The sequence below is a fragment of the Nipponia nippon genome, unplaced genomic scaffold, assembly GCF_047370975.1.
Source record: "Nipponia nippon isolate SJK-2023a ecotype South Korea unplaced genomic scaffold, ASM4737097v1 scaffold_8, whole genome shotgun sequence".
Classification (NCBI taxonomy): domain Eukaryota; kingdom Metazoa; phylum Chordata; class Aves; order Pelecaniformes; family Threskiornithidae; genus Nipponia; species Nipponia nippon.
This window is the reverse complement of record NW_028262402.1, coordinates 46031489-46058673: the sequence shown is the minus strand read 5'-3', so window position 1 is coordinate 46058673 and position 27185 is coordinate 46031489. Positions and strand designations below refer to the sequence as shown.

The 27185-nt window shown below is 43.0% G+C and overlaps 2 protein-coding genes across 4 annotated transcripts in view; one reads left to right on the top strand and one right to left on the bottom strand.

The window, feature by feature from the left end:
- PLGRKT (plasminogen receptor with a C-terminal lysine) overlaps positions 1 to 350 on the bottom strand; it is a 29460-nt gene extending 29110 nt beyond the window's left edge. Inside the window, exon 1 of the mRNA XM_087741803.1 lies at positions 268 to 350. The gene's annotated coding sequence lies outside the window, so the exon portion shown is untranslated. The remainder of the gene's footprint in view (positions 1 to 267) is intronic.
- A 9456-nt stretch (positions 351 to 9806) lies between these two features.
- Positions 9807 to 23588, top strand: LOC104021427 (programmed cell death 1 ligand 1). 3 transcript variants are annotated; one of them, XM_087742462.1, is made up of 10 exons: positions 9854 to 9902; positions 10607 to 10707; positions 10847 to 11059; positions 14703 to 14771; positions 15453 to 15806; positions 16290 to 16571; positions 17833 to 17943; positions 20450 to 20500; positions 21474 to 21539; positions 22541 to 23588. In XM_087742462.1, exons 4-10 carry the CDS (start codon positions 14717 to 14719, stop codon positions 22561 to 22563), a joined length of 942 nt encoding a protein of 313 aa, XP_087598588.1. In that variant the 5' UTR covers positions 9854 to 9902; positions 10607 to 10707; positions 10847 to 11059; positions 14703 to 14716; the 3' UTR covers positions 22564 to 23588. The 3 variants fall into 3 exon arrangements, with proteins under 3 accessions (XP_087598587.1, XP_087598588.1, XP_009473255.1); XM_087742461.1 differs by lacking the exon at positions 10607 to 10707 and having other exon boundaries at positions 9807 to 9902; XM_009474980.2 differs by lacking the exons at positions 9854 to 9902; positions 10607 to 10707; positions 10847 to 11059 and adding an exon at positions 11083 to 12060.
- The last annotated feature ends 3597 nt before the right edge of the window (positions 23589 to 27185 follow it).

The following is a 27185-nucleotide window of genomic DNA, read 5'->3' as shown; positions in this document are numbered from 1 at the left end:
GAGGCGCCTGCCCGGGGCGGGGGCAGCGGGCAGGCCGCGGGGCAGCGCGGCGGGCGGGTCGGGCCGCCCCGCGGGGGCGGGCGGGGGAGAACCGACAGCTGCGGCGGGGCCTCGGCGCCCGCCTCAGCTGCGCGGGCCGCCCCTTACACGCCCGGCGGGCCTGCGCCAGCCGCGCCCGCCTCCCTGCCGGCGGGCGGTCCCCGCCCCGCTCCCGGCGCCCAGGCGGAGGCCACCGGCCCGGCGCAACCCGGCTGGGCCCCGCCTCACCTCACCGCACCCCAGCTCCGGGAAGGACGGCGATCGGCCACGGGCAGAGGGCAACAGCTGCGCCCGGCTCCGCGGCAGGTCACCGCCCGCCCCGCCTGCGGCGGCGATTGGCCGGCGCCGCCGGAGCCGGGCGGGGTTTAAAGGGCAGGCGCCGGGCTGACCGGCAGGGCCGCCCCGGGTCGCCGGGGCCGTTAGCGGCCCGCCGCGGCCTCCCGGGGCGGGAGAGCGGCCCCGGCCCCGGCCCCGGCCCGCGGGTGCTCCCTGAGGGAGAGCAGTGGCCGCCCGCCGTTGGAAACGTCTGGGGGGAACGGCACCGCTTGTGTCTGCCTGGGCCCTTGGTTTCTGTCGTAACCAGGAACGCCGTGGCTTGTTTTATTTTCTTTCTAAGCTGATTTCAAGTAAACACCCTAAATCCTCTAGCAGTCTGAAGAAATGCGGTTCCATTCAAGTGGGACCGGTACCACGTACGCTTTTAACCGAGGAGTGTGGTGGCATCGAAATGACGTGACAGGTTCCAGGCAACTTGAGAACGTAAACGTGCGAAGACGCGATGGGTTTCGTTCTGGGTCTTGCAGCTTGGGTGGGTATTAAAAATGCGCTGGGTGGGAAGTGCCAGTCCTGCAGTGGGCTGCATGTCATTTTCCTCCCCTCTTTTTGGGTTTTTTTTTTTTTTTTGGTCCATCAAAACAGTCCCAAGAAACTTCCAGGAACTCTTTTCCACATTAAATGTATATGCAGGCCCTGGCAGATTCACAACTCGGGTGCGATGCAACCAGGTACTAAGTATAAATTAGCAAAGAAAGAAATTAAATGCTTCTGACACTTAGGCTTCTTGTCTTCCTCTGCCTTTCATCATGCGTCAGGATGTTTTCATGGCATCATCATCCATGATTAAAGGCTGACTTTGAAAGCCAAAGAAATTAAATTTCCATAATTAAAAAAGTGTTGAGCCAAAAATTACGCTCTGAGAGTTGGGTTTTTAAACAGTGATACAAATATTGGATAGGATTCCCAGGATTCTTTAGGCCCTAAAGAGTGTCTCGTTAAAGTTTCCAACACCAGTCCGTGAGAATATACGGCACCTCAAACACCACCTCATAGTGGAATTTGACATCTCACCTTACAACAAGAATTAATCATCTTTTTCCAGAAAGAGTTCAAGGTTCAGATGTAGTGAGTGTCATTTTCAAATACTCACATTAGCAAATGTCTTGACCTGCAACTGACTCTTGTTGTTAGTATTAATTCATTTTCTAAATGCATACATATTTGCAAAGGTTGTTTTTTTTGAAAAAAATGTCTTGAGAAGACAGCTATCTTCCCGTTTTTCCTCCTTCCTCTTTTTTTTTTAATGGCACAGCAAAAATAGGAGAAAAGTAAGGAAAAAACAAATCTTTTTCTGTTGTGGAAAATTGCTTAATATTTTTATGTCAAGTCTTTCCAAGAACTTGAATCTTTTTTTGTGAGATTTTGAAAATGCCTGTGACTTTTAAAAGTATTTAGTCTCTCGACCACACATAGCTTTAGTTTGTAAGGAGATACAAACTTTAAAAACATGATGTATTTTCAGCTCCAGAGGTTTGACAGACTAGTCCATGTCAAACTTTCATGGTCAATTTACAGTACAGAGTAAGTGTTGATTTAACTGCTTATAGATGTAAGCACTTGCGAAGACAAAGGCATCTGGCCCAAGATTCTGCCCACACCTTTGAGAGCAAGGGTTTAGCCCACAATTAATAGCTTTACTGAAGGTATTATATTGCTCACTTGAATAAAAATCCTTGCATATGTCTTGGTTTATCTAAAATAACCAGCTGCCAATTTGGCAAGCTTTTCTGGGGTTTAATGTGTTCCTAAGGTTGTATCTAGAATCAAAACATTCTCGTATCGTAAAGATACCGTGAATGACAGCAATAACCAAAGGAGGGGAAAACCGGGAAGCAGACTCACAAGATGCCAATCCTGTGCAGAGAACTGGAGGATGCATTGGACTGACTACGTGTAGTTAATTCTAATTGCCTGCGATCCAAGATGATAGTAAGGTTTTGTAGAAGGATACATGGAAGCCTGATAGATGCATGAGTGATGACTGGTTGTGTAAAATGTTATGAAAAATGGAGAAGAGCATAATTATGGGAAGGAATGGAAAAAATTAATAAGTGGTGGCGTACTGAGAAGGAGGGAGAGACAAATGCTGTGAGAAAGGATGAGAGAGAGAGAAGGCAGAGGACGACAGAAACAGTTACGACTAACAGATGACATTAGACACTGCTGGTAACAGACCTGTCCACCCCTAAGCAGAAGAATCCATCCTCCAAGTGGTCGGAGCGGTGACTTGTGCCGTGAGCAGGAGGGTGTCAGGCAGCTCCCCGAGGCCTTGCCGGGGGTCCCGAGGGGACGCTCCTGCCGTGCGCCGGCTCCACGCAAGATGGCGGTGCTGCACCTGCAGCCCTGGATGGGTGTTCCTTTCATTAGGCTTCATCGGAGGAAACTGTGGTTGATGGGTCTCTTACTGGTAAATTTGAGAGAATGTGATTTTCCTTCAAAGCAGGTTACCAAAGATATCATCCACCTCCACCCACCAAGCCCCTTGCAGCCAAGCAAACCATTTTGGTCTATCCAAATTTCTTCTTTTCTTGATCAGAAAGTTATTTCAGAGTGCAGTAGACCTCTGTATTGCAGCTGTGGCAGACCTCTGTCTTGCAGAAGTCAGGTTTCTGTGGAGGGGTTAACATGATGTGGCAGCGGATTTCAATAATAGAAGAACAAAGAACAGGAGGGGTAACTGTGGCTGATTGCTAGGGAAATGGGGGTAGTTTCTGAAGAAAGGATTAAGGATTTAAGAAGTAGCTGAGAGAATGGAGGCTAGTTTCACATAGAGCGTAAAGAGCCACTGCGGTTTATGCATTTGGGGTGGAGGCAGGTTTGAGTTACACTAGGCTGCAGACACTGGGGAGCCCATCTGCAACAGGGGCTGCAGCTCTTGCCTCTCGGTGCTGATACCTGCTTGCTGCTCCAGACACGGGTTGAACAGTACGATTTCACTGATACTGTGAATATTCATGGCACCACACTGGGGGACATTGCCTGTCCTGTTCCAGTTCCCACGCCCCCAGCCGCATTGCTGCTCTTCATTTGAGTGACTGCCACAGGAAATCAGAAACACCTCTGAGGAGCCGCAGCCAAATCCAGAATCTCTGTCCTGCTTGGCTGATTGATACCTGTCTTACCCCTCCATCAGTATCTTGCTACCACTGTGTTTCAAATGCGTAACGAAGAAGAAGAGCTGGGCTAAGTGATGCTGCCAAGTCTACTTCCGTACAGTGCCTTATTCATGATGCGCTGGCACATCATCGGCTGGGAACCGTTGTCCTGTGGAGTACAGCAGTATATAATCTAGGCTTAGGCACAGGCTTATGTTCCAGTACTCCAGGCTATGGCCCATTGACCACCAATCTGTCAGGTCATGATATGGAGTCCACAGAAAAAAATCAGGCAACATGACATATTGCATGGTGCTGTTGCATTGTTGGCATATCTGAAGGTAGGCAGTGTTCCAGAAAGCTATAGGGATTGCTGCCTTTGCAGAAGACCCACGTACAGTTATAAAGACATTTTGTAGCAATGCAAAACTGGCAGCCATTAGCCAGGCAGTCATGTCTCCTTTGTTCTTGAAATCTTCTTTTTTTAAAGATTTAAATGATAAGATGTATTTTCTCCACAAGTAGTTGGTCCAAAACCAATTAAATCTTAGAAATTTTAGTTGTGGTACTTAACTGAAAAAATTAAGTAACCTAAAAATGGAAATAACTTGTGCCAATGTAGATGTTTATTGGATACATTGAATGACATTTATACATGACAAGAAAGAAAAAGGAACATAGAAGAACAACCAGAAGAAACATTTGAAAGAAAGCAAACAGTCTTTCTCTTATCTTTATATATAGTGCACTTGGATGAATCAGTTGGAATTTTACCATAATGATTTGGGTCTAAAACAATCCATTATCCACTTCAGTTTCATAATCCAGATTAAGAAGGAAGCAAATCATGCTAGAGATAGCCTGTAGAATTAATACTTGGAAAGGAAGTTACATCCGTATCAGTCTGCCTGATTGATTCCATTGAATGGGAAAGATTATCTGCAAAATTAAATTCCAAAATCTATCAACATGTTCCAAAATGGAACAGCAAATGCTTATTTAATATCTTATAACTTTAAAGCTGCTGGATCAAAATAGTTAAATAGTTAGAAAGAGATAAAAATCAATGCCCTAAGTTAATAATCTTTAGCATACCAATTTCCCTGTTTTACCATAGCGTATTTATCTGAATACACTAGAAGTGTTCTGACTGTGAACATGAATGACTGTAAGACTTTTTTAACTCCATGATAATTAATTCTTTAACTTGTGACAATTGCTTATTTTTATTTTAGGAATGAGTGATCAGCAAAAAATCCAGATTTCTACTATGTTATCTTAATGACAAAAAATTATTAAATCCATGAAGGTTTTTGGTTTTTTGCTTTCCTCTTACTATTCAACTTTTGGAAAAAGGAAGTGCATGAATATATAGAGATACGTGACCTTTGAAAATCCAAGCATGTACACAAAACAAATATGAACCTTTAGCTTTGACACAGCATTTTTGTTTGCAATAGGGGAAGTCCAAATGTTATCTAATCCTCTTAGTTAACTAAAGCATTTATCAGCTTAGTAAAGTTGCTCTTAAACTAGAAGCTTCCTCTTCATTCTGGGAATGTTTTTGTAGTTGTTTGTTGTTCTTACTGGAAAGAGACTTCTCAGGCTGGTTTGTGACTTCTGCTTGGCTTTGTGACGGTTTTGTAGCTTTAATTTTATGTACACTACCTCGCTGTATAAGTAAATTTGCCATTTATGTCATGTTTATTACTAAACAACTTAAAGCTTACTAAAACATTAGCTGAATTAGTTGTACTGGTCTGTCTGGCACCAGTTCCCATGACCAGTGTGCCTTTTTGCTGAACTGCAAGGACAAAAGTGGATGGGTAATTTTGATTCCTACTCATCAAATTCCTGATTTTTTTTAAATAAAAATCTGAATTCCAGTGTTAATTTAGGTGGTAAAATCTGCAACTGGAGAGGAACCCACTGGATAACAATGTGTGGAATAGATTTGTTTCACCTTGTGACTTCAAGTAAAGAAGTTACTAAAGAGATATGCTGCTGCTTAATAATTTCCAGGGATAATGATTGCTCAGCTCATATTTGCTCATTTTGGTTTTCCATTTGGAAAAGGATTCTTGCATCACAGGTGCTGTAAATGCTAACCAGGTGATACCCACTCCCATGATCTGTTCTCTTCTTCCTTTCTAGTAGGATTTGATTTAGTGTTTACTAGAAAGCATTTTCTTCACTGTAAGAAACTGAAGAATAGGGAAGTGTTTAGTGTTTCATTTTTTTGTTTGTACTGTCCTCATATTGTCATATTTTGTTAGTCTAATAGAGCCCTTCATTATCTGATCATCCTTGCTACCATTAGAGGGGTTTCCTAACACTCCTGGATTACCGTTACGGAGTTTGTAGATGTTACTGTCCTCTCCTCTATGGTATATGCAGAGCTCACAGATGCTGTTGCTGGTATCACAGTGGGTTCTGGTTACCCTCAACAGCAGTTGCTGTAGATGTCAGAAGGATTTCCAGAGGACCAGATGTGCTCTGAGGCATGGTCTAGTAGATATGGGTTGGCTACACCTTTTAGCCTTTCTGGTGATGAAGGCAGCTTCATAAAGCGAGGTGTTCACTTTAGTTACCGATCTTCTGTTTGACCTGCAGTCTTTAGATCCACAAAAAGATTTTACACATGTAACACTGCATATCAAATACCAAATGTTACCAATACACAAACTACATACGTTAGGGATGCTACAATACACTGCAACTACTACAACTAATCCCTGCAGTCCCAGGGAACTGTTGTTACCCTGTAGCCCTGTGATACTGTACTGCCATTCCTAGTAGCGGGCCGTAAGCTTTGTAGTGAGTTTGCAAGGCCTCAGGGCTAAAGGTTTTTCAGGCCTGCTCTATCTAAACTTTTCTTGACCTGCCTGCATCTTGGTGTTGTTTGGCTTGTCTCTGGCAGCAACTTTGCTAAGTGATCAGTTTTCTATAGCTAATTTGTTTTAGTTTTGTTATCTTTGCGTGGTACCACCATGATTTTATGACTAGGGTAATTATGTGGTGTAAACGAACGCAGGCTTGGTATGAGAGCAAAAAATTCTTAGTTTTATATATAAGCTTTGTTTCCCCTTTGGCCATAAACAACACTTTAAGTGTACCTGTCATTAAGCTTAGTCTAATCTGTATTCTTCCTTCAGCATACTGAGGGTAAATGCAGCTTTTTATACAGTTCCATTAAGGTACTTGTTTGAAAACAGGGAAGGTGTGCAGCAAAACCAAATGTGGCTATCCGAAGCTGCTTTCCTGTGGTCCAGAAGCCTCAGGGAGGATGCATTTGTACTGTGCATAAACTGCTTTTACTTCCCAATATGGAAAATGTTTTCATATTCCATTTCTGTATGGAAAATAGAATTAGTTTCAGTAACTCACGCGTTACAGAAACTCAGCACACAGAGCGTGGGAACAACAGTTGTTGGCACGGTGATTCTGGCTGAAAGGAACAGTTCTGCATGTCAGGGAAATCAGGCAGATCCGACAGCCCAGGAGAGGTGAAGCTGCCGCAGCCCCGTGCCCACGGGTCCAACCAGTATGAGCTGAGCATGTATTCCCAGTAGGCAAATGCACACAGAACTCATGTCTACACCACATTATACACATACATTCACACACGGCCAGCCACGCAGATGACACAGGCAGACACGCGGAGCACTCATGCAAACAGCATCAACAGCTTCATCCCGTTCCTCTCTCTGGCTGAGCAGGACAGAGGTCCGCTGGTGGGAATGTATACACGTATGTACAAGATGGATTTCTCCCACAGCTGTGCTCAGACATTCAGTTTGCCCACTAGCTGCCCCTGGATCCCAGTCTCCTAGTCTAGCATCCAGACACATGAGCCCATGAGGTCTGCAGCCCCTCTCCAGTTGCTGGTACCGACACCTCCCTTGCATGCATAAACCCCACTCCCCCACCAGAAACCTCCACCTAGAGCTGGCCAGAACTCCCCTGCTCCCCCAGTGCCAACCCCCCATGGACTCTCCCTTAGAGACATGGGCACACCCACACCCCCAGTGGGTGTCTCCCCTAGAGACCCCCCAGACCCCATGGTGTCTCCAGCAGCTGTCCCCTGACTCCCTTGGTCCCTCTGATAGGGTCCCAGCTCCTCCTGTGATCTTGCCTTCAGAGAACCGCCGTGGCCTGCCTCCCGGGCCACCGCACGTACTCACTGGCTCACCCAGATGGATCTTTGCTCACACTCACACGCTCACACACCCTCATTCTCTGGGCATTGCACCCAGGGAACATGGGCCTTTGATCCCCTGTCCCATCCCAGGGCCTGGCACTTGGTGTCACTTGGGTCTCCCCAGCTGCCAGCGGGGAGCGCAGGGAGCAGGGACCCTCTGGCCCATGGTCCCAGTCCAGGTGCTGCTGCCACAGACACAGGGGCCCCAATGGCCGCGGTCTCGCTCCAGTCGCTGGCACTGAAGTCCACTCACTCCAGTCTCCAGCCACTGCAGCGTGGACACATGGGTCCTCCGACCCTTGGTATGACTTCAGTTGCTGGCACTCAGATGCCCATATACACACACACGCACCCTGAATAAAGAGTCCCTCACCCATGAAGAGAGTCAGAAAGCAATTTAACGAGAAGAGAGGACAGACTGCACTACCTGGGCACAGGGCATGGCCAGACAAGTGCATTGACCAGCAACTGTTTATATGCAACTGGTCCTTTTTACCCACTTATCCCTCTATTGTCTCACACTTATTCCTTCCAAAATCACTTAGATCTATCCCTTTTCCCACCTTTCGTTCCTCCCCTGAGCATCTCATAACAAGCCCTGTGCAATGCCAGAATGCTCTTCCCCTGCATCCTGTAACATGTCCTACAGCACATCGCCAGGCAGCAGCTCCCTCGGTCTGAAAGGTGCTATGGTGTTGGCTCACCCTGGTGGGCTTCAGACCTGGGGCTGAGGCTCCCCTGGGAGGGGCCCAGGCAGGGTGTCCCTCTGAGCCTTTTATTTGGCTTCCCACCTGCCTTCGGGCCTCTGTGCTCCTCTGTGCTTGTGGAGATGGGTCTCTAATGGGCTGGTATCTCCTGTGACGGGCCTGGGAGCAGCAGGGACAGGGTGTTATTTGGGCTCCCCCACCTGCCATTGCCTCCCTGTGGGGGTGCAGAGGAGCCTTTATCATATAACCTAGCATTCCACATCCTCCTTTCTGAGGCGCTCATGTTATATGATTTCAGAAGATTTGGACCCAAGTCAGCAAATGAAACCGATCTTTGCCAAGTACCTCCACAGCAATGTGCTGTATCAACAGTAAACACAATGACTTCCAGGTAGAGATCCCGGTGGCTTCTCAAACACCCTTTTTATGGCCCATAAAAACATTAACTACATATTGCAGATGGCAGTACCTGATCCTTACAGCGTAGAGAGCACAGGGGTTTGGGTGTCCTTCCCCCCCTTCAGTACGCTTCTCTGCCACGTGTGTGCTGCCATGGGTTACAGTTTTGAATTTGCTTTATATTCCACCCTGTAAATGTGCTCGCTAGTGAGGTGTTCTCACAATGGCTCCTTGGTTCGTTGGTGGATTAATGTCCTGAGTAATATTCTTTTTTGGGGGTTGCTTTCTTTCAGGAAAGTTATGGCGAGATCTTGTTAGGGTTACGTTTCATAACATAAGAAACATTACACCACACTATATTGTCAGATTGTATTATCAGGTTATTGAATTGGAGTTTTATCCCTCAGCAGGATCTTTAAGTGGCAGGGAACAGAGCTGTTTAAGTAAAGTTGGATTGCTTCTTTGTCTGCGGAGAAGCAGCACGTAGCTCCTGGACTTTACGGTCATCCCAGATGCTGTGTAGTCAGCCAGATTTCCAGTCTGTTGACATCACTCTTCCTCTTCCTAAGTCAATTTTATCACGCAAGTCATCCCTTTGGAGCGTGAAGGATATGAATTCACCATGAAACAATGGCTGCTGTCAAAAAAGAAAGGAAGAAAAAAAAAAAAGGCAGGCAGCCGCGCTGCTGGGCGGCGTGCCCTGCCGCTCCCGCCGGCACCGCTTCTCCCCAGGGGGAAAGCGGCGGGGAGCGGTGGCCGTCCCCGCTTTCGGTTTTGTTTCCCGGGAGCCCGTGGGCTGCAGGAACGCCGAAGCCTGCGGGGCGGGCCGCCTGCCCCGCTCCGGCTGCGGCGCGGGGAGACGGGGGGGTGGCAGCGCGGCGCCCGGGCTTTTCGGGGCGGCTTCCCGCGGGGGGCGGCAGCCGGCAGGATTTCCCCGCGCGGCCTCCGCCGGGGAGCCCGCAGCGGGGGCGGGCGCGGAAGGCCCGGGACGGGGCCGGCGACCAGCGCAGCGGGCCTGGCCGGGGAGGGCGGGGCGGGGCGGCCGCCGCTCTCCACAGCCCCAGCGGCCGCCGCCGGGAGCAGCTGCCGGGGGAGGCGGCCCGCAGCGGCCCTGGGGCCCGCCAGGTAGGGGGGAGGCGGGCCGGGGGTCGGCCGGGAGGGTCTCTGCCCCGCCGTGCCCGGGCCCGCCGTCTGGCAGGGCGGGAGCGGGCGTTCCCCTGCCCCGCCGCCTGCTGCGCCGGGGCGGCCGGTGCCGGAGCTCAGCCCGGCGGCCGCCGGTGCCCGGCCCGGCTCTGCGCGGAGCCCGTCCTGGCGTGGGGCCCCACGGCAGAGGGGGCGGCCGGAGCCCTCTCGGGTGCGTTCTGCCCGGGGGCTCCTCCGGGCACGGGTTTTGCTGAGGAGCGCCCAGCGGCGGGCAAGACTGAGATTTTTGTCGGGGAGATCTGTTGCAGGACAGAGGCCAGCCAGCCAGCCGCGGCGTATAGCGATGGTGTAAAACTTGTGTGTGTATATGCAGGGGAGTGTGTGTATGTATGTGTGTGTGTGTGTGTGTGTGTATATGTGTATGTGTGTATGTACATATATAAAAAACAAACAACCCCACTCCTCCAAAAAACCCCCCCAAAAAACCGTCCTGGTCTTTTATTTGCTACTGAATACTTACATGGAAACAGCAACCCTGTGACATGAAGGCAAGCAATGAAAAAGGGGAAACTAAATTCACAACATTGAAACCTAGCTACATCAATGACTTCTGTGGTCTCACAGTCAGTACTTTACAAATTTGTTTCAGTTTCTTTTTGTTGCCTTTTTTTTTTTTTTTCCCTAAGAAAATATCATTAGACCTGTTTTTAAGCACAGAAGAAATCAGTGGAAATTAACCTTTATCGGTCTCACCTATTGCGGAAATCCACCCCCGCAACCTCCTAAGGTAGTTTCAGGTTACTAGAACTTAAATGTTACATTCAGCTATTTCATATACCACTGTCTCCATGCACCTCCTACACATCAAGTAAAAAGCTTAATTCTTACTGGTTTTTGTGTATTATGTGTTTTTGCTTCCATGACAGATACTGTGAGTGGGCTGTCAAGTGGAAAGAAGAAAATACATTCTGAAAACTTTCAAGTAGTCATTTCACAGTATTTTAACTCTTCTGAGAATCTCAACCCTGTTTTGAGATATGCGAAGACAACATAAGCGGGTGAATTTACACTGAAACATACATTTAAAGTTGTGTTTTGTGCTGTTGACCAGATTATCCTGCTCCGGTCCACAAGTTAATGTGAGTACATCCTTTGGCTTCTAATACTTGGGGTTTTTTCTGTATCTTGAATGACTTCTAGAATCAAGAAAAAGAAAGAGACAGTGTTCTTTAATTTTTGCTAAGCTAGTGCGTAGACCTAACGACTCTTCTTGCACTACACAGTGGCAAGGCAAGGGCTTTGGGGAGAGAATATCTGTTCTTACCAGAGATGGGTAGGCAATGCTCTTCCTATTATTCCTACTTATGACCTCTGCAGACATGAAAAAGTTGTGTAGAAATTTCCAAGTTTTGTTAGCAGCTGTTCAGCACCACTTAAGATGAACACTCTAGGGACCCTGAGTTTGTGTCGATGGATGACTTTCCTGCTACTGGTGTTCCAAGCAGCGTTGCTCACATACAGCTTTGATCAGATGATGTGTTTCTTAAAATGCCTGTGGCATTTTATGTACTAATTTTCCCAACATTTCTGTCTCTGGTTACAGTGAACCACTATTAGCAATAGAGAATTTTCCCTAGTGGGGGATTCTCCAATAATGGGGAAGTTTCCTAAAGAAGTAGGTGGAGTTACATCAACATCTAAGTTCTGTCACAAGAAGTCTTTGGGCAAATAGTTGTGTTTTTCCTGTCCTCTTCATTCGATTGTGAAGGAAACATACAGCAGCAATACTGAAGAGCATTTTGCACAGTGAATATCTTTTTACTTTTATAAAGCTGTGTTTGCCATAGATGTCAGAAGCCGGCAGGAGGAGAGAAGGGGCATTGTGGTAGGTTCTGTAAGAAAAAGTCGTGAGAAGATTGCAGCTTTGGTAAAGATCTTTGATTGGCATCTGTGTCTCGAGCCGCTTCAACCGATCCAGCCAGGGGATCCTTCTGCTCAGGGTGAAACAGGAGAAGGGTCTGTCATGGTTATTGCAGTGGGTTTTTTCATGCGCATCTGGATTTGACCTGGACCTACTTTTTTCTCCTTGAAAGTGAAAAATTGATTACAGCAGCAGACTTTCTCTGTCTTGAGGAATTTTGTAAGTAATAGTCATACTTCTTTTGTGTGTGGTAAGGCTTGTTTTCCTCTGCAGTGGGAGAAGGCATGCAAATTAAAGTTCAGCAATCACAGGATACAAGCATGGGTCTTAGAACTGTAAAAGCTTACTTGTGGTCATCCATCTTCTAGGAGCTCTCCTGGAGTTCATACTGACATTCAGATTTCCTGACAAAAAAAGTGGGTATGAGTTGCTGTCCTGGTTTCAGCTGGGATAGAGTTAATTTTCTTCCTAGTAGCTGGTATAGTGCTGTGCTTTGGATTTAGGATGAGAATAATGTTGATAACACCCTGATGTTTTAGTTGTTGCTAAGTAGTCCTTACACCAGTTAAGGACTTTTCAGCTTCCCATGCTCTGCCCAGTGCACAAGAAGCTGGGAGGGGGCACAGCCAGGGGGGCTGACCCAGACTGGCCAAGGGGCTACTCCATACCATATGATGTCATGCTCAGCATATAAACTGGGGGAGCTGGCCAGGGGGCAGCAATCGCGGCTCAGGGATGGCCTGGGCATCAGTCAGCGGGTGGTGAGCAATTGCATTGTGCATCACTTGCTTTGTATAGTCTATTATTTTTATTTTTATTTCTATTTCCTCTTCCTCTGCTGTCCTCTTAAACTGTCTTAAACCACGGGTTTCACTTTTTTCCCCCCGATTCTCTCCCCCATCCCACTGCGGGGGGGAGTGAGCGAGCAGCTGTGTGGTGCTTAGTTGCTGACGGGGGTTAAACCACAACAGTTGCATGCATGGGTATGGGTATCTTTCTGTGACTGTAATGCATATGCTGTTTGTTCTGAGCAGTCTCTCAGCTACGGCCTCTATAAAAAAAGTAGAAGGTATTTTGGGGCTGAGTGTGCTACAACTCCGGTCATTCTGGCATGGAGAGCACAGAGAAGGTGCACACCTATACCCATCAGTCTCAGTGGCTCGCTCTTCTGCCAGCCTGCCTCTAGAGTAAGCGTGATCAGAGCACACTTGTGAGATTGGTATGCCTCTGTCTTGTTAGAGAAGCTTTACTCTGGAGCTTAGTTGGTGCTCTGGACTGCTTGTTACTGAGGCAGTGGCATCATGATGGAGAGACTGTCACGCATGCACATCCAGAAACTCTTAGGTACCCACAGGTTTAGGCAGCAGTTTGGCAGTGCTTTTGAGAACATCACTTGTGGCTAAGGAATGAATTGGGTACCTAACCACATTAAGAAGCCTGGGATTTATTTATCAATGAAACAGATCTTTCACCCTGAGGATCTTATTTGCATTTTCCTGTCCCTTTTAGCAGAATATCCTTTTGTAGTTGCTGATGCCTGCCTAACAATGTATGACTCCCTTCCTCAGCTCCATCTGTGTTGCCTTCTGCAAACCTGCTATTGGGATCAGGCAGCAGCAATCTGAGGAAAAAAGTAGCTTGAATCAAATTCTTATGAGGAGTCTGATTCCCTTAAGCCACAACACTGTAAAGGCACATGTGCCTTATGATTCAGGACAATATTGTTACTTTATTATCACCTTAAAGTTGACAACGAGAGAAAGAAAGACAAAACATCTTACCATAAATGATAATAGTTGCAGTCCAGATAGAATTCCATCAGTTAGGAAGCATGACGGGTATTACAGTTGCTTAATTTCTTAACACAAGTGCTGAAACTACCGCTAGAAGACAGCTGAAGGCAGTCTTTCCTTATTTTTGTGGCTGTTTGGGTATCCAAAATGAGGACTTTATTTAGATAAAATTCTACGGTTCTCTGTACTCATGAAAGACTCCCATTACAGTGAGTTTGAATTTTTCTTGACAGTAATTTGAAAAATGTTGGCAGTGTTTGATACTACTATTGCTCTGACTTAAAATACACACCTAGCAAGTGCAGTGGGTGTGTGAAGGTTAAGTGTATGAATTGATATTGATCAGTATTTTATAATATTAAAGTGTTGTGTAGAACTGTAAAAGCTATGTCAATAAAGAGAGGAAAAACTTCTGACAGAAAATGGAAATAATTTACTTGTTCAGAGCTAAAGCAGCAGAAATTCAGGAAAACAGATTTTGTTTGTAGGCTGACTGTTTTTGTCACTGTTTTACAAAGGCATTATTGTGTAAATACTCATTAAGTGATTAATTACCGCATGAATTCTGTTCACAATATATGTAGCTTTGTGAGCTCCGTTGTAAGTACTGGGAGACCAGGTGTTATAAACCCAGGTATGTTCACTGTGTGTTAAAGGCAAACAGGTGGGGAAGGACTAGGTTCGATTTCTTCTACTGAACGTGTATAGGAAAATCCTCTTCTCCTCCTAGCAGGAGGCAACTCTTCCTGCTGCAGTTTAGGGGAACAGTTGGGTATTTGTGACTATTTATTTACTAATTGACAGATAGTGAAAAAGGATATATTTTGCCATAACCAAGGACAAATGTTTAAAGCAAATAAAATTGGATGTTCTTCCTGGACCCCTGCAGGAAACTTGCTGCCTTATCATCTACTGTAGTTAAAGGTGCAATTTTGTCCTGTTTTTGGCTAGAGAGCAATTCAATGCCTTCTGTCCAGTTCTTTGTGTGGAGTGACTAGAAAGTGTATTTTACAATGCACGTTAGAAAATAAGCAGATATTTATATTTGTCTATTATTTATCATTTTAGGTTCTATCTACATCATGGAAAAGCCTTTGCTTTTGTATATATTTTTATACTACTGGCATTTCATAAATGGTAAGAAGCTGAGTCATAAGAAGCAGTAGCACTGTTTGTTTCCTTTCCATGTATAAGCACAGAAATGTTAATTCCTCAGTTTTCCTTGAGGTGCTACCATTTGTGTTGTTTTTTTTTTTTCCCTTAATGTTTTAAATAAAAAGGTCTTAGCATGCTTTTACATTAAACTAGATATGTGTGCTTAGCATGTGTACTGTGATATGGGTCCAGGTTGAAACCCTTCCCCGGGTTTCAGCATAGACACCATTTCAGACAAGGTACTGTTTGCATTAAACAAAAGGTTCTGTTGGCACTGTCAAACCTGGGAATTGCCGTGTGTTCTTTAACATCGTGTGTAAAAACAGTTGGCGTTTATATAAACAGAACGTTCCCATCTGAGGCGCTAACAATTGCCTGTTACTGTGGCGGTGTTCTGAAAGCAACAGCTGAGGGGCTGTGCACACACGTTTGCCTGTTTTTGGTACAGTGTCACTCTGCGTCCATGCACAAAGCAGGTGTTTGCAGGTATAAATAGCCCAGTTTGTCCCAGACTTGCGCAAGTGCATGCAAAAATGTTTAACTTCTCTGAACAGAGGAGATACTTTTTGTCCTTAAAATGTCCTGTGTATATGGTAAGACGTGACTTCGAATATTAGGCTTATAATTGGAAAATTAAGTTGTCTTCCAAAATTTGTTTTTCAGCTTTATTCACGGTTGAAGCACCCCAGTCACTCTACATTGTGGAACATGGGAACAACGTGACCATGGAATGCACGTTTCCAGTGAATGGCAAATTAAAGTTTAGAGATCTAAGTGTCAGCTGGGAAAAGAAAGATGAATTAAAGAAGCAGGTTTATGCACTTCTCAAAGGAGAGGAAGACTTTAAAAGTCAGCACAGTGACTTTAGGGGAAGAATAAAATTGTTGAAAGAGAATCTGAGCTTGGGACAGTCTCTCCTTCAGATCACTGATGTGAAGCTCAGAGATGCAGGGTTTTACCGCTGTCTTATTGGCTACGGGGGAGCCGACTACAAGACGATCAGTCTGAAAGTTAAGGGTGAGAGTGCTACTGCAGGAGATTCAGTGCTATCTGATACTGTTAAAAGATTTCAGAGGGGTCCCTGAAGTAAGACATGACTAGTTTAACATTTAAAGAAACCTCTCCAGAGACAGGAGCCACCTCATGGCCATCGCGCAGCTGTATAACTTTGTGTTTCTGTCTAGGATGAATCCATGTTCTGTCCTTTATTTCCCATAATGACGTATGAGGAATGGTGGTGCAAAAACCATTTAGACAGGACAAAGACCAGAAAGCTAATGCAATTTTCTAAACAGTGTCAAAACTGTAATAAATCCTGTACCTCCAGTTACTATGGAGCAACACAATACTGATATTTACTTTTCCTGTCAAGAGTATTATTTACAAAATCCAAGCTGATGTACAGAAACGTGGCCCAGGGGCTGGGGATAAAGAAAAGGTGTCTTGCTAATACATTCTTCTAGCTTCCTAATAGTAATATTTTTTTTTCCACTTGTTTAGCTCCTTATAGAACTATAAACCAAGGAGTGGTGAGCACAGGAGACAACAAATGGAAGTTGACATGTCAGTCAGAAGGATACCCACAAGCTGAAGTGATATGGCAAAACAGAGAATATGAAGATTTGACTGATAAGGCAAACACAAGTTATGAAACTGGAAGTGACCAACTGTATCGTGTGACAAGTACCCTTACAATCAAAAGTAGAATTGATGAGATTTTTTACTGTATATTCTGGAATAAAGAGCTGCAAGAAAATACATCTGCCATTTTACACATAGCAGGTAACATTTCTAAATTTCATTTATGGTAATACACTTCAAGATACTATGTAGTTTTGTCCCAGTTGAATCAGCCATGATTTGTTTCTCTTTCCTATCTAATTTTAAAAAGGCTAAAAAGAAATATCTGTGTTGTTAAGTTTTGCTATCAGAGTATGCTTTCACCATACTAACATGTTCATCATGCATGTGTGGATGGAATTCAAGGATAGTAATTTTGCCTGACATACAGTCGTGTGAAAACTGAGTCTGAGCGTTTAAAAAATTTCCATTATTTGAAAAGCATATGGCTCAAAGCCTGGAAATTAAACCCTCACATATAAATTAAACACACCTACCAAGAATGTTCTGTTTTTCTGATGATAACTGTCAAATAAATTTGAACAATATGATCTTTTCCTGCCACTACAGCCTTTGCTTTGAGCATATTTAAATTTAACAAATTGTACACGTTTTTTTTTTTCTCATAAATTCTGGCTTGAAGGAAGATGCATGAATGGAGAAGACCAATACAGTTTCTCATTAGACCTTGTAAATGGGCATCACCTACTGCTTTTGCTTTCGGTTACTCTTAATTTCTGCATTGTACCCTGATACGTTTGTACAAGCTTTCAACCAGACTGGAGACCTGATCCAACTCAAAAATACTATTTCTGTTTATGAGACTGTTATTTGGTTGGTCATTTCTCTGGTCCTGTTCACTACACAGTTTTAGAAACGCCTATGCCGGCACACTTTTTGAGACTGACAAGGGGTGGAAACAGGCAACTGAGAGTGAGAAAGCCAAGTCATCCTTTTAACGAGCAGTGAGCAGGCAAGTTTGGTCTTAACCAGAAATGCCTCTGGGATTCAGGGAGGCCACTTATCCTTTGCGTTGAGAACTTTACCAGATGAAAGGGACTCTCTGTTCTCTGTTCTCAATCAGCCCTTTCCTGTAGTTCTGACAGGAAACCAAGCTCGATGTAACACTTTGTACCTTGGTGACAAGCAGGAGTTGTGACGGGAATCAAAGGCATTATCACATGGAATGCAGGAAGCAAAGATAAATATGAATATGTTCGTTCTTTTTTTTTTTTTTTTCCCCCTTTATTGGGATAATGAGATGTGGTGAAGTGCACCAACAGCACCTGACCTTAGACACAACCTAAAATGCTGTTACCATGTCTGAACTGCTCATAGCAGAAATAATATGATGAAAATGAAAGGAAAAGGGAGAGGCTTATGCAATTATGTAATGTCTTTTCCCGACTTGTTTTTCTTGAAGATTCAGCTGATGGTGTTCTGTGGACTGAGAGCAGACGCTTTGTTGGAGCAATTCTCGTTGTGACTGCTTTCTTTGGATCAGTGCTTCTATTTATGCTCTGCATAAGAAAAGGTATTAAAATTATTTATTTTAATGTATGTCAGTTATTATCTATCTGTTCTGTTAATTCATCCTCACAGAGGTGGAATGAGATAATAAAAGTCTGCCTTAGATCTTTCATCTCAAAATGACTAGATTTTTTACCACATTGTTTATTTCTTTTTCTTACTTAGTTAAATACTAGCGAGTTAGCAGAGTGGAACAGGCTGTCAGCCCCTCACAAACCACTTACCCATGCATCTCTATTAATTTTTCTTTTAGGTAATGATGTAGAGCAGTAAGATTAACATCTAATCTATTCAAACATCAAAGCACAGCTTATGCACCTACTGGAAATGGAGGTGTCCTATTCTGTGTCCTCCCTTTTGATTGGGGACCAGAATGCTGGGAGCAGACAGGGCACTGGAGTTTTTTGGTTTTTTTTTTTTCCTGCATTCTCTGAAAAATTTTACTGAACTGTGAGCACATTTTTTTTAAGTGAACTAATTGTTATGAATTCTACATATATCTTTATTCTGGTTAAACACCATAAAAATGGTGGACTACATATGAAGTGATATGTCCAAGGTTTTGAGTCTGAAAGATTTTTTTTTTTTTTTTTTACAAGAGGGAATATTCCCACTGTGGCTTCATACCACTTGATTCATTTCCTTGTTAAGTTTTGAGCTTTTTAAGTTCATTTCACTGACTTGAATTGGACATTCTCAGCATCACAGCATGCTGAAGAGCTAAAGCATTGGCAGGAATTTGTTTTCACTTGCTAGCTAACCAAATAAAAAACTTGGAGAAATAATTTTTAGGGTATCTGAGCATGAAAAGAATACAGTTTGCCCCCAAATTAAAGAAAAAATGTTTGAAAGTGTTGCTTAACCTGAAATAAGTACTGTTACATTTTTCTCCTTTGTTTGGTTGTTTGTGGTTTTTTTGTTTGTTTTTTTTTTTTTCCCTTGGAGGGAAGGAAGGTAGGTGTATTTGAGGATTTTACACTCAGGGGTATTTTTTACTCTTCGTTTCAACAGATACAATAAAGTCATTAAGATCTCAGAACATCCATAGGACTCATTTTAAAATGTTGAAAGAAAAGTGTTTTTGCTGAACATTCTGGGTTTGGCCAGAACTCTTCCTCTGTATGACAAATTTGTGGATTTTTTTAGCTGATGGGTAGCTACTCTTTTTTTCCAAATGACTTTTTGAATTATTTTTTTTTTTGGTGAAGTTGTCTGCAGAGAAAAAGTACCAGAGGCATTGAAGATGATACAGTACTCTTAGCATGATAATATCATACTGTCATGACTGTAAATAATTACAAGAAATGCTCCAAAATCCTCAACAAGATAGTTCACTAAATGCTCCACTTGAAATTCTTGAATTTTATAGGAGATGTAAATGTGTGTAGCTAGTATGAAACTCAGCTAGTACTAATGCAAAGGCTACTTGTACTGTCTTTTCAAGTGGTATCTCAAAAGCTTCCACACTAAGAGAGGTGTACTTTCAGAGGTGGTATAGCAGAACTGTTGGTTTTCCTGTCTGCCAGCTCTCTTCCACAGTGAAAACCAAAACCAGCCCTAATTTCTGTCTGGAAGTTACACAAAACCATCTGTAAGCAAGCTCTACACTGAGTGTTCATGTTCAAGCTCCATAAAATAAATACAAGATAGAACTAAATGTGGATATTCAGTGTTTTGGTGACAAACTCATCTCCTTCATCGGTGCTATGGAAAGATGTCCTGGGAGAAGTGTTTGTAAGCTTAACAGGCTTGCAAGTGATGCTAACAGGCTGCAGAAGGCCTGTAGATAACCCTGCATGTATAAGAATATACTTGTCCTAAGAGCATGATAGGACTAGGAGCAGAACATGAAAGTGGAAGAAGGGACAGCAAAATCCTTGACTTCTCAGAAGATTCCCATCTGGGGATTTCAGTGAAGGTCAGAAGTTTCCTAGGTTGCTTGAGTAATATTTATTGTTTGTGTATACATGATAATGTATATACAAGTCATAATGTATGTGATTGTCATGATTATGTTACATGTATGTGCATGTCATAAACTACAAGTTGATTCAGAAGCTAAAGTAGTAGCAACAGGTTTTTCTTTTAAAACCCAAGCTGTCCTAGATGACCAGACAAGTGATTCTTTCAGAACAGAACCACCATGGAATATGGGCTTTTTTCCCCTCAAAAAGCACTGAGAAGCTCTTGTTCCCTGTTGCCCAATATGTTCAAATTCTGGGTGAAAATATACAATGGAAAACCATTTGAACAAGTATTTTTCAGTGATGTCAGTGTATAGTATCAATGGAGTTCTGGCTTAGGAACGAGGAAAAGAAATTGGAAAGGAAACAGACAGACTGGGGGCACTGAAAAATATATTTTAAAGTCTTTGAAGAAATGGAGTGTTTTGAGAACCAATCATTACACTATGCTAAGTGTGCCCTTCCCACGAGTGTGCTTAAGCCCCCATTAGATCTAAAGTAAGTATTTTGTTTTCTTTTTGATTTTTTTCTCTTCCTTTCTTTCAGCTAGAGCAAATAAGGACAACAGAACACCTGTGGCTCATTCATCAATAGCAAGTATGTACATATGGCATAAATCTAGCTCAGTGTGATTCTTGTGGAAATAATTGCTTGAGAATTTACTTTGTAACAGTGACAACCAAACACAGATTTACATTCAATTTTTATTTTGCTTTCTACCTCTCATTTATGTGAACAACTATAAATTACAATTGAAGAGTGACTTTTCATTACTATGTCAGCTTCTTGAAAGGAAAACATGAAAGAAAAGCATACTTGTTCCAGGAGCAGATGCAGTCCTCATATGCACAAGAAAATGGCAGAGTGGTGTGCTGTGTTTTGGAAAGTCTGTGATAGAATGGGACATGGTCCCTGAAACATATACCTCAGGATGGCAGCACATCCTGGTGTGCAGAGTCTGTGCTGCAATTTGAGCCATGTTGGCACGATCCTGTGTTTTCTCCAGTATTATGGTGTGCATTTGAGGGTCTTTGTCACAACATTGAGGACAGAGGTTTTGGCCCTGTTCAGAGAAACATGGGAAAAAGCCTTAACTTCCCTAACAGTTTCTTTTTCGTTCTGTTGAGATGCTGATGCTATTTGCTATGAACAAAGCTCAGTAAATGGCCAGTACCACCATGACAGTGAAAAATGGAGGAAAGAGTGGAGAGATTTAATATTTACAGTGGGAGAGATGAGATTAAAACCCTCTAGCCTCCTCTCATGACATCTCATGGTGTTTTTTTTTTTTTTAATTTGTTGTATGGTTTTATTTGGAGATCATTCCAAATTAAACTGCTATGTGAAAGTTAGTTCATGCTGGCAGCTGGGCTTTTTCCTAAGAAAACCTCTCTTGAGAATACTTGCCCAAAATGGACACAACATTTGGTATTAATCTCTTCTCCCAGTCTGCATTTAAGTCACATAGTTCCTGCACGGCCTGAGATAGTAGCTTTTAACAAAGATTTATCACTATATGAAAGTTCGAGCTGTGCTGACTGTTACCTGTATCTATGTCGTTTCCTTAAAGAGCTGTCAAAAGATAAGGATACGCATGACTGCAGAGATGCTTTGTTTGAAGATGAAGAGCTGAAATGTAAGTATAAATGATAAAGAGGCAAATAGTAGCAAACTGCACACAGCATAAATCATCTGTGATCATCAGAGCCTTGATTCATGGCTGGTTTATTTAGTCCCTTGCTTCAACAGACAGAGGCTTCAAGAGAAGTACAGCCTCCCATTCTCTGTCTTGCAAACTCACCATCATAACTCATTGTGTACTGGGAGTTATATCAAATAATTAATCGGGGTTTAAAAATAAAAAGAAAAACGATGTGAAGGAAAATGTGACGTGGAGATATATAACAGCCCAAATTAGTCTTTTCTCTAGCTCGTACTTTTGCTACAGAAACAGTTGTGCCAGCACAACTGAAGGAGTGGTGATGGCAATGGGTAGGGAGACCTTAACCCATCACGGCCACTCAAGCAAGTCTCAAGCTGTGAGATTCTGTCTCAGCAAAGCAAGAAAATAAATGACCAAATCGCTGAAATCTGTGAAACATACTGTGGTATGGAACAGAAGGGTGAAGTCATTGAGGGTTTTCTTTCATGTTCTTGCTGACTTCTAAAGCACTTACATTAATTACATCCCGAATCCCTCCCTGCTACACTTTACTGGTGTAAACATAAACAAAGGTAGGCTTGCTGGTCCTGCAGGTATAGATCTCAAAGTGAAAGAGTTAAGGCCTGGGGAGATGCTGCTAGGGATACTGACAGATAGAGCACTGAATGTAGTTGAAAGACTTTAAAAGAAGATTTTAAAAGAACGGGGGACCTAAGCCACAGCAATTTCACTGTATTTGCTAAAGAGCACTTTCCACCAGTGTGTTTGAACTACCGCTTTATTTCATCCCATGATCATCATCTGTTGCTATTTGACCTTTTAATTAATTTCATTTTAGATCTTTAATTTGAACAATGAAGCAAATTTTTTTCATATCTCCAAACCCTAGGAAAGGGTCCCAAAGCCATGAAATGTTCTGTGACTTCATCATTTTGTAATTCGATAATTTTTTCATATAATTCTTCCTTTTACAGATATGCAAATTGAGAAGACCTAGAGAAAGCAGGCAAAGCTTTTTTCCTCTGTGGTGAAGGTTTCACAGCTCAGATATTCTGTGTTCTGTCTGTTAAGGGGATATTAATTTTTTTATTTTATTCTGTAATGGCAATCTTCTTCCATATTGTTGTAATTCAGGAAAAACTGCAATGAAGTTAATAGAACTATTATAGCATAAAAAGTCCTTGGATTCAGGCTCCTGTATATGTGACTAGGTATGGAGGTATTTATTTAAATACCCACTTTTCTGCTTTCTCAAGTTTATGCACTTTCAAAGACCCATTTCATTAAAAATATCTTTAAGGTAAAGCACTTTAGGTCTATGACCATCATGAATTTCACAGCTAGTTCTTGAATAGGCCATCTTCTGGGCTCCCCCCCCCCCCGCCCCGAGCTCTGGGTTTACTGCAGAGATTTTGTTTTCCAGCTGTTGAAGACTTTCTTCAATACTTTGATCCTCATAAAAGATAAGGGTGCAACAAGACAAGAAGCTGTACAGACAGGGCATTTTCTGTCCTTACTGTAGATCTTAAAATACCAGATACTCACAGCTAAGTCTGAAATAGATGCTGCAACCCTCTTGGCAACGATGGTTTGGAAATTATTAGATAATCTTTATCTTCTTGTTCTCTTTCTCTGAAAAGTGTTTTGGGGATTTAATTTCCTTGTGATACCGCTGGCACTACTTGGTTACTGCTCATTACTCTTCTGATTTATCATTTGGGAATAATGCAACTCTTCAGACATTCAGGAAGAACAGCTCTTGATTTGGACTGCCTTTTTGTTCATCTTGGGAACAGAAGAAAGAGAACCTTCTCACTTCTAGGACATGAAATGTATGCTCATGTGATTACTTAAGAAATGCTGAGAAAATATGGTCCTGTATACCATTTCTGAAGCTATTGCTTTGTTACATTTTGCTAGGTGCATAGCTTTTTTTTTTTTTTTTGGTCATACACAAATGAAAAATATTTATTACAATACTATTCACAATTATATTTTTTTAATAAAATATGTTTTGGTTTTTTTGTGTTTTTTCCTTCTGTCTTTGACTTGTCAATAAGTGGTGATAGCACTACTTGTGTTTTTTTTCTGGGAAAATCAGGTATCTAAGATATAGGTGTAGAATAGTGTCTACACCCATGTCATCTCTCTAATGGCTCCCACAAAGAAGAGACAGTGGAGATCTGGAATCTCATTGGACTCAGGTTTTATTTTTCAGTTTAAAATAAATGAGTCTGTTGTGCAGTCCTAAGGATGTGATAGCAGCCCTTGGCCCAGGGCTTTGGCAATATTTGATCTAGTTAATGTAAAGTTGTGTTCGGTACATCTCGGCAAGCTGCCCTATGTAGTAGGATAGAGAAATGCGTCTCATAACCATAATGGAGTTGGTAGACCTCAGTTAAGTAAAATAGTTACTATAAATTGGTTTCCCTAATGCATTGCAGAGCATGCATATTCCAATTCTTGCCATTTGATTCTTCAAGGATGCTGTGTGAACTTGAACATACCCTCCTGCTTCCCAACATGCTTTTTGAGGCCACAGTCCAGGTGTCACTGAAGGCAATGGCCATTTTTTAATTATTCTCAGAGTGCAAGAATGGCTTTGGAAATATTAGGGCCATTTGTAGAAAAAGCACTGACTGTGTCCTCAACACACAAATGTAGTTTCATATCACTGTGTAAATAATTCCCCTTCCAGACAATCTCTTCATTTTCTGCTTCCTCTTTGAGACTGCAACAGCTGTTTGCATATTAAAGTAAAAGTGACAAGTCTAATCCTTTTAGTTATTATCAACTTTTGCAAGGCAGTGCTATTAGCGCATGCTTAGTATCATGGAACTGAAGTTGATGTCTTTATCAAGCTTCACTGGACAGCAGGAACTGTTACATTTATCTTTTCCCAGCAGGAGAAAAGGTAAGTTACTGTTGACAGTGCTGTATATCAGATGAGTAAGATAATGAAATGAGGGGATATAAATATATTTTAAAATTCTGTACCTGAACCCTACTGTCCAAAATGCCAGTGCTTGAATTCCTGAGTGGTTGATAGGAAGCTTGAAATTTTGCCACTTCATTAGAAAAGCAGGATGTGTGGTGGATAACAGATGACATGAAAAGGCCTGTCCTCTCTAAATAAGCTCTACTTTACATTTCTCTGACATCCAAACCAGAACTTGTCTAATCTAATTTTAGTAATTTTACAAATTAGGCTTTTTGGATAAGCGGAGTCTGTCTTCATTTTTATGAATACTTGGAGATAGGCCTACATGCTCATCCTCCAATGCCATGAGTTGTTTTGGCACAGTTGCTTTCCACTCGTGACAGAGGGAGGATACACATCTAGCTGAATATATGACACATTTAGATCATAAGAACTAGGTGAGAGGAAATCCTTCTTATCCTAGCATAAAAAAATGTAGTTAAACACCGTATTTGTAATAATCTTTTTTCCTTCAGTTAACAATTTTTGCATGCTACTTCAGTGTTCTTGGATATCTGGAAAATAAAATCCAGCAGAAAGCTAGAGCAGACTCAGCTTCAGTAAGCTGCATTTTGCTTCTTAATGGCCAAGCCTTGTTAGATGCCCAAAAGTGCTCAGAAAAGCCTGGTTCATGTGCACAATCTAAATTGGCGTATTGGTATTTGAGTTTAGGACTCATTCATTTGAAAAATGTAATTATGAACCAGTCTGATGGCCTGTTGCAGGATGTGTGTCCCTTTTCCCTTTTGGCCAAAAAAGTAATGTCCTTGAATGACATATACCAATGGTGCATCATCCAAGCATGGGCTAACCAGCAAAATGGCAGAGGTGTTAACAGTGGAACAACTGCTTTTGCAGATGTTAACAGTGGGACTTCTGGTTTTGCAGCATCTTCTCCCTGATTCCCTGTCTCCTGCTCCATAATTCTCTGGTCCTGCAATTTAGGTGATTGTCCCAGCCAAGTCCCTGCCAGGTAGTGCTGGGCTTGTGAGATGCCCAAGGCAGGTCACACTGACTCTTGGGCAATTGCACTGAGCTTTCTGTCTCCCTGTCCCAAAACAGGAACACATGAAGAAAACCTGTTGTAGCCAGAGCTGGCTCAGAATGAGTAGAAGATGGTGATGGTGACTGTGAAGTAACCTTTTCTGTCAGGTGGGAAGAGAACAAGGAACAGTTTTGTTTTCCTTCCAGAAGAAGTCTCAATACCTGCAAGGAAACTAGACACCTAGATGCAGGGCATGTAGAGATTCCTCAACAAACAACTGAGGAAGTTGTGGATGGGGTAGACAAGCAAGGGGCTAATCAGAAGAGAAGAAACATAGCAATCAGCAAAACAAGGCTTCCCTGAGGACTTTATGTAGGTTGAGAGTCTCCCTTGGTAGGACACTGGTATTCTGCAAAGGCATTTGCTGGGAATCACCATGACTCCAGCTGTGACATCCGCCTTTTACAATGTCTCTGGCAGAGGGTTATCTCCTCCCTTTCCCACCTCAAAATGCCTATGGACTCTGCACAACTTGCAGATAGTTCATATTTTTCTGCCTTTTTCTTTATTTTACCATTAATAAATCCTTTAAAAAATATTATTAATTGCAAGGCATGTTTGCCTTGCAATATACTTCTCCCTAAATAGGCTATTTGTCTTAGTGTGGAAGGCCACAGGGCAAACAAGGCTTTTGAGAGTTGGTGGCAGGTGAGGGTAAAGATGGAGTTAAGAGAAACAGCAGGTGTAAGCATCATAAGCATAAGGAAGAAGTGCCTTAGAAAGATTCAATTCCCCCACTCTCACAAAAAGAGCACAGGTCTCACTTTGCTGATGTCTTTTCCCCTTTGCTTTTACTGAAAGTGTTAGGACATGAGGCAAACTTGGTTTTGGTTGTAAATCATAGATCAAGCTTGACTCTGGCACTATGGACTTTTCTCTCTCCTTCAAGTGTCCAATCATCCAAACCATTGACTTCTGACAGTTGCAAAAGAGATCATTGGAGTTTTTCTGGAAAAAGGTCAGGCTACCCAGGAATTACTTCATGTGATAGGGATACACAGGATAAGTTTATGAAGAAATAAAAATGAGTATAACAGTGGTTTCATTGAGATGAATTGCTCTGCACTAGGCAGCAGGAGACATGATTTCACAGTCTGAGTCAGACTGGAACTGTGAGGCAGACAATCATCATAAAATCGTCCCAAACCAGCCAGGATTCATGGGACTAAAGCCACAACCATTATTTCTGTGGAGCTAGAGCACAATTCGCCCAAGTGATGAGGAACTAATGGGAGACAAAAGAGTATGTGTGTCCCACCTGTAGCACCAATGCATCTGAGAAATCTGGGAAGAGACCACTGTATCCTCTTTTATGTCTCCCTGTCATGATGTGGTCTTTGGTAAAGCCTTTGACACTGTTTCCTACGGCACTTTCCTGGAGAAACTGGCTGCTCACGGCTTGGATGGGCATACACTTCACTGGGTAAAAACTGGCTGGATGGCCAGGCCCAAAGAGTGGTGGTGAATGGAGTTAAATCCAGTTGGCGGCCTGTCACAAGTGGTGCTACCCAGGGCCCAGTATTGGGGCCAGTTCTGTTTAATATCTTTATCAATGATGTGGACAAGGTGATCACGTACACCCTCAGTAAGTTTG

Excerpts from the sequence above, each read along its gene's own strand:
- LOC104021427 (XM_087742461.1), top strand. The coding sequence starts at position 14,717 with ATGGAAAAGCCTTTGCTTTTGTATATATTTTTATACTACTGGCATTTC. Across the intron at positions 16,572-17,832 it reads TGCCATTTTACACATAGCAG|ATTCAGCTGATGGTGTTCTG; the intron begins GTAACATTTCTA and ends TTTTTCTTGAAG. Across the intron at positions 21,540-22,540 it reads TGAAGATGAAGAGCTGAAAT|ATATGCAAATTGAGAAGACC; the intron begins GTAAGTATAAAT and ends TTCCTTTTACAG.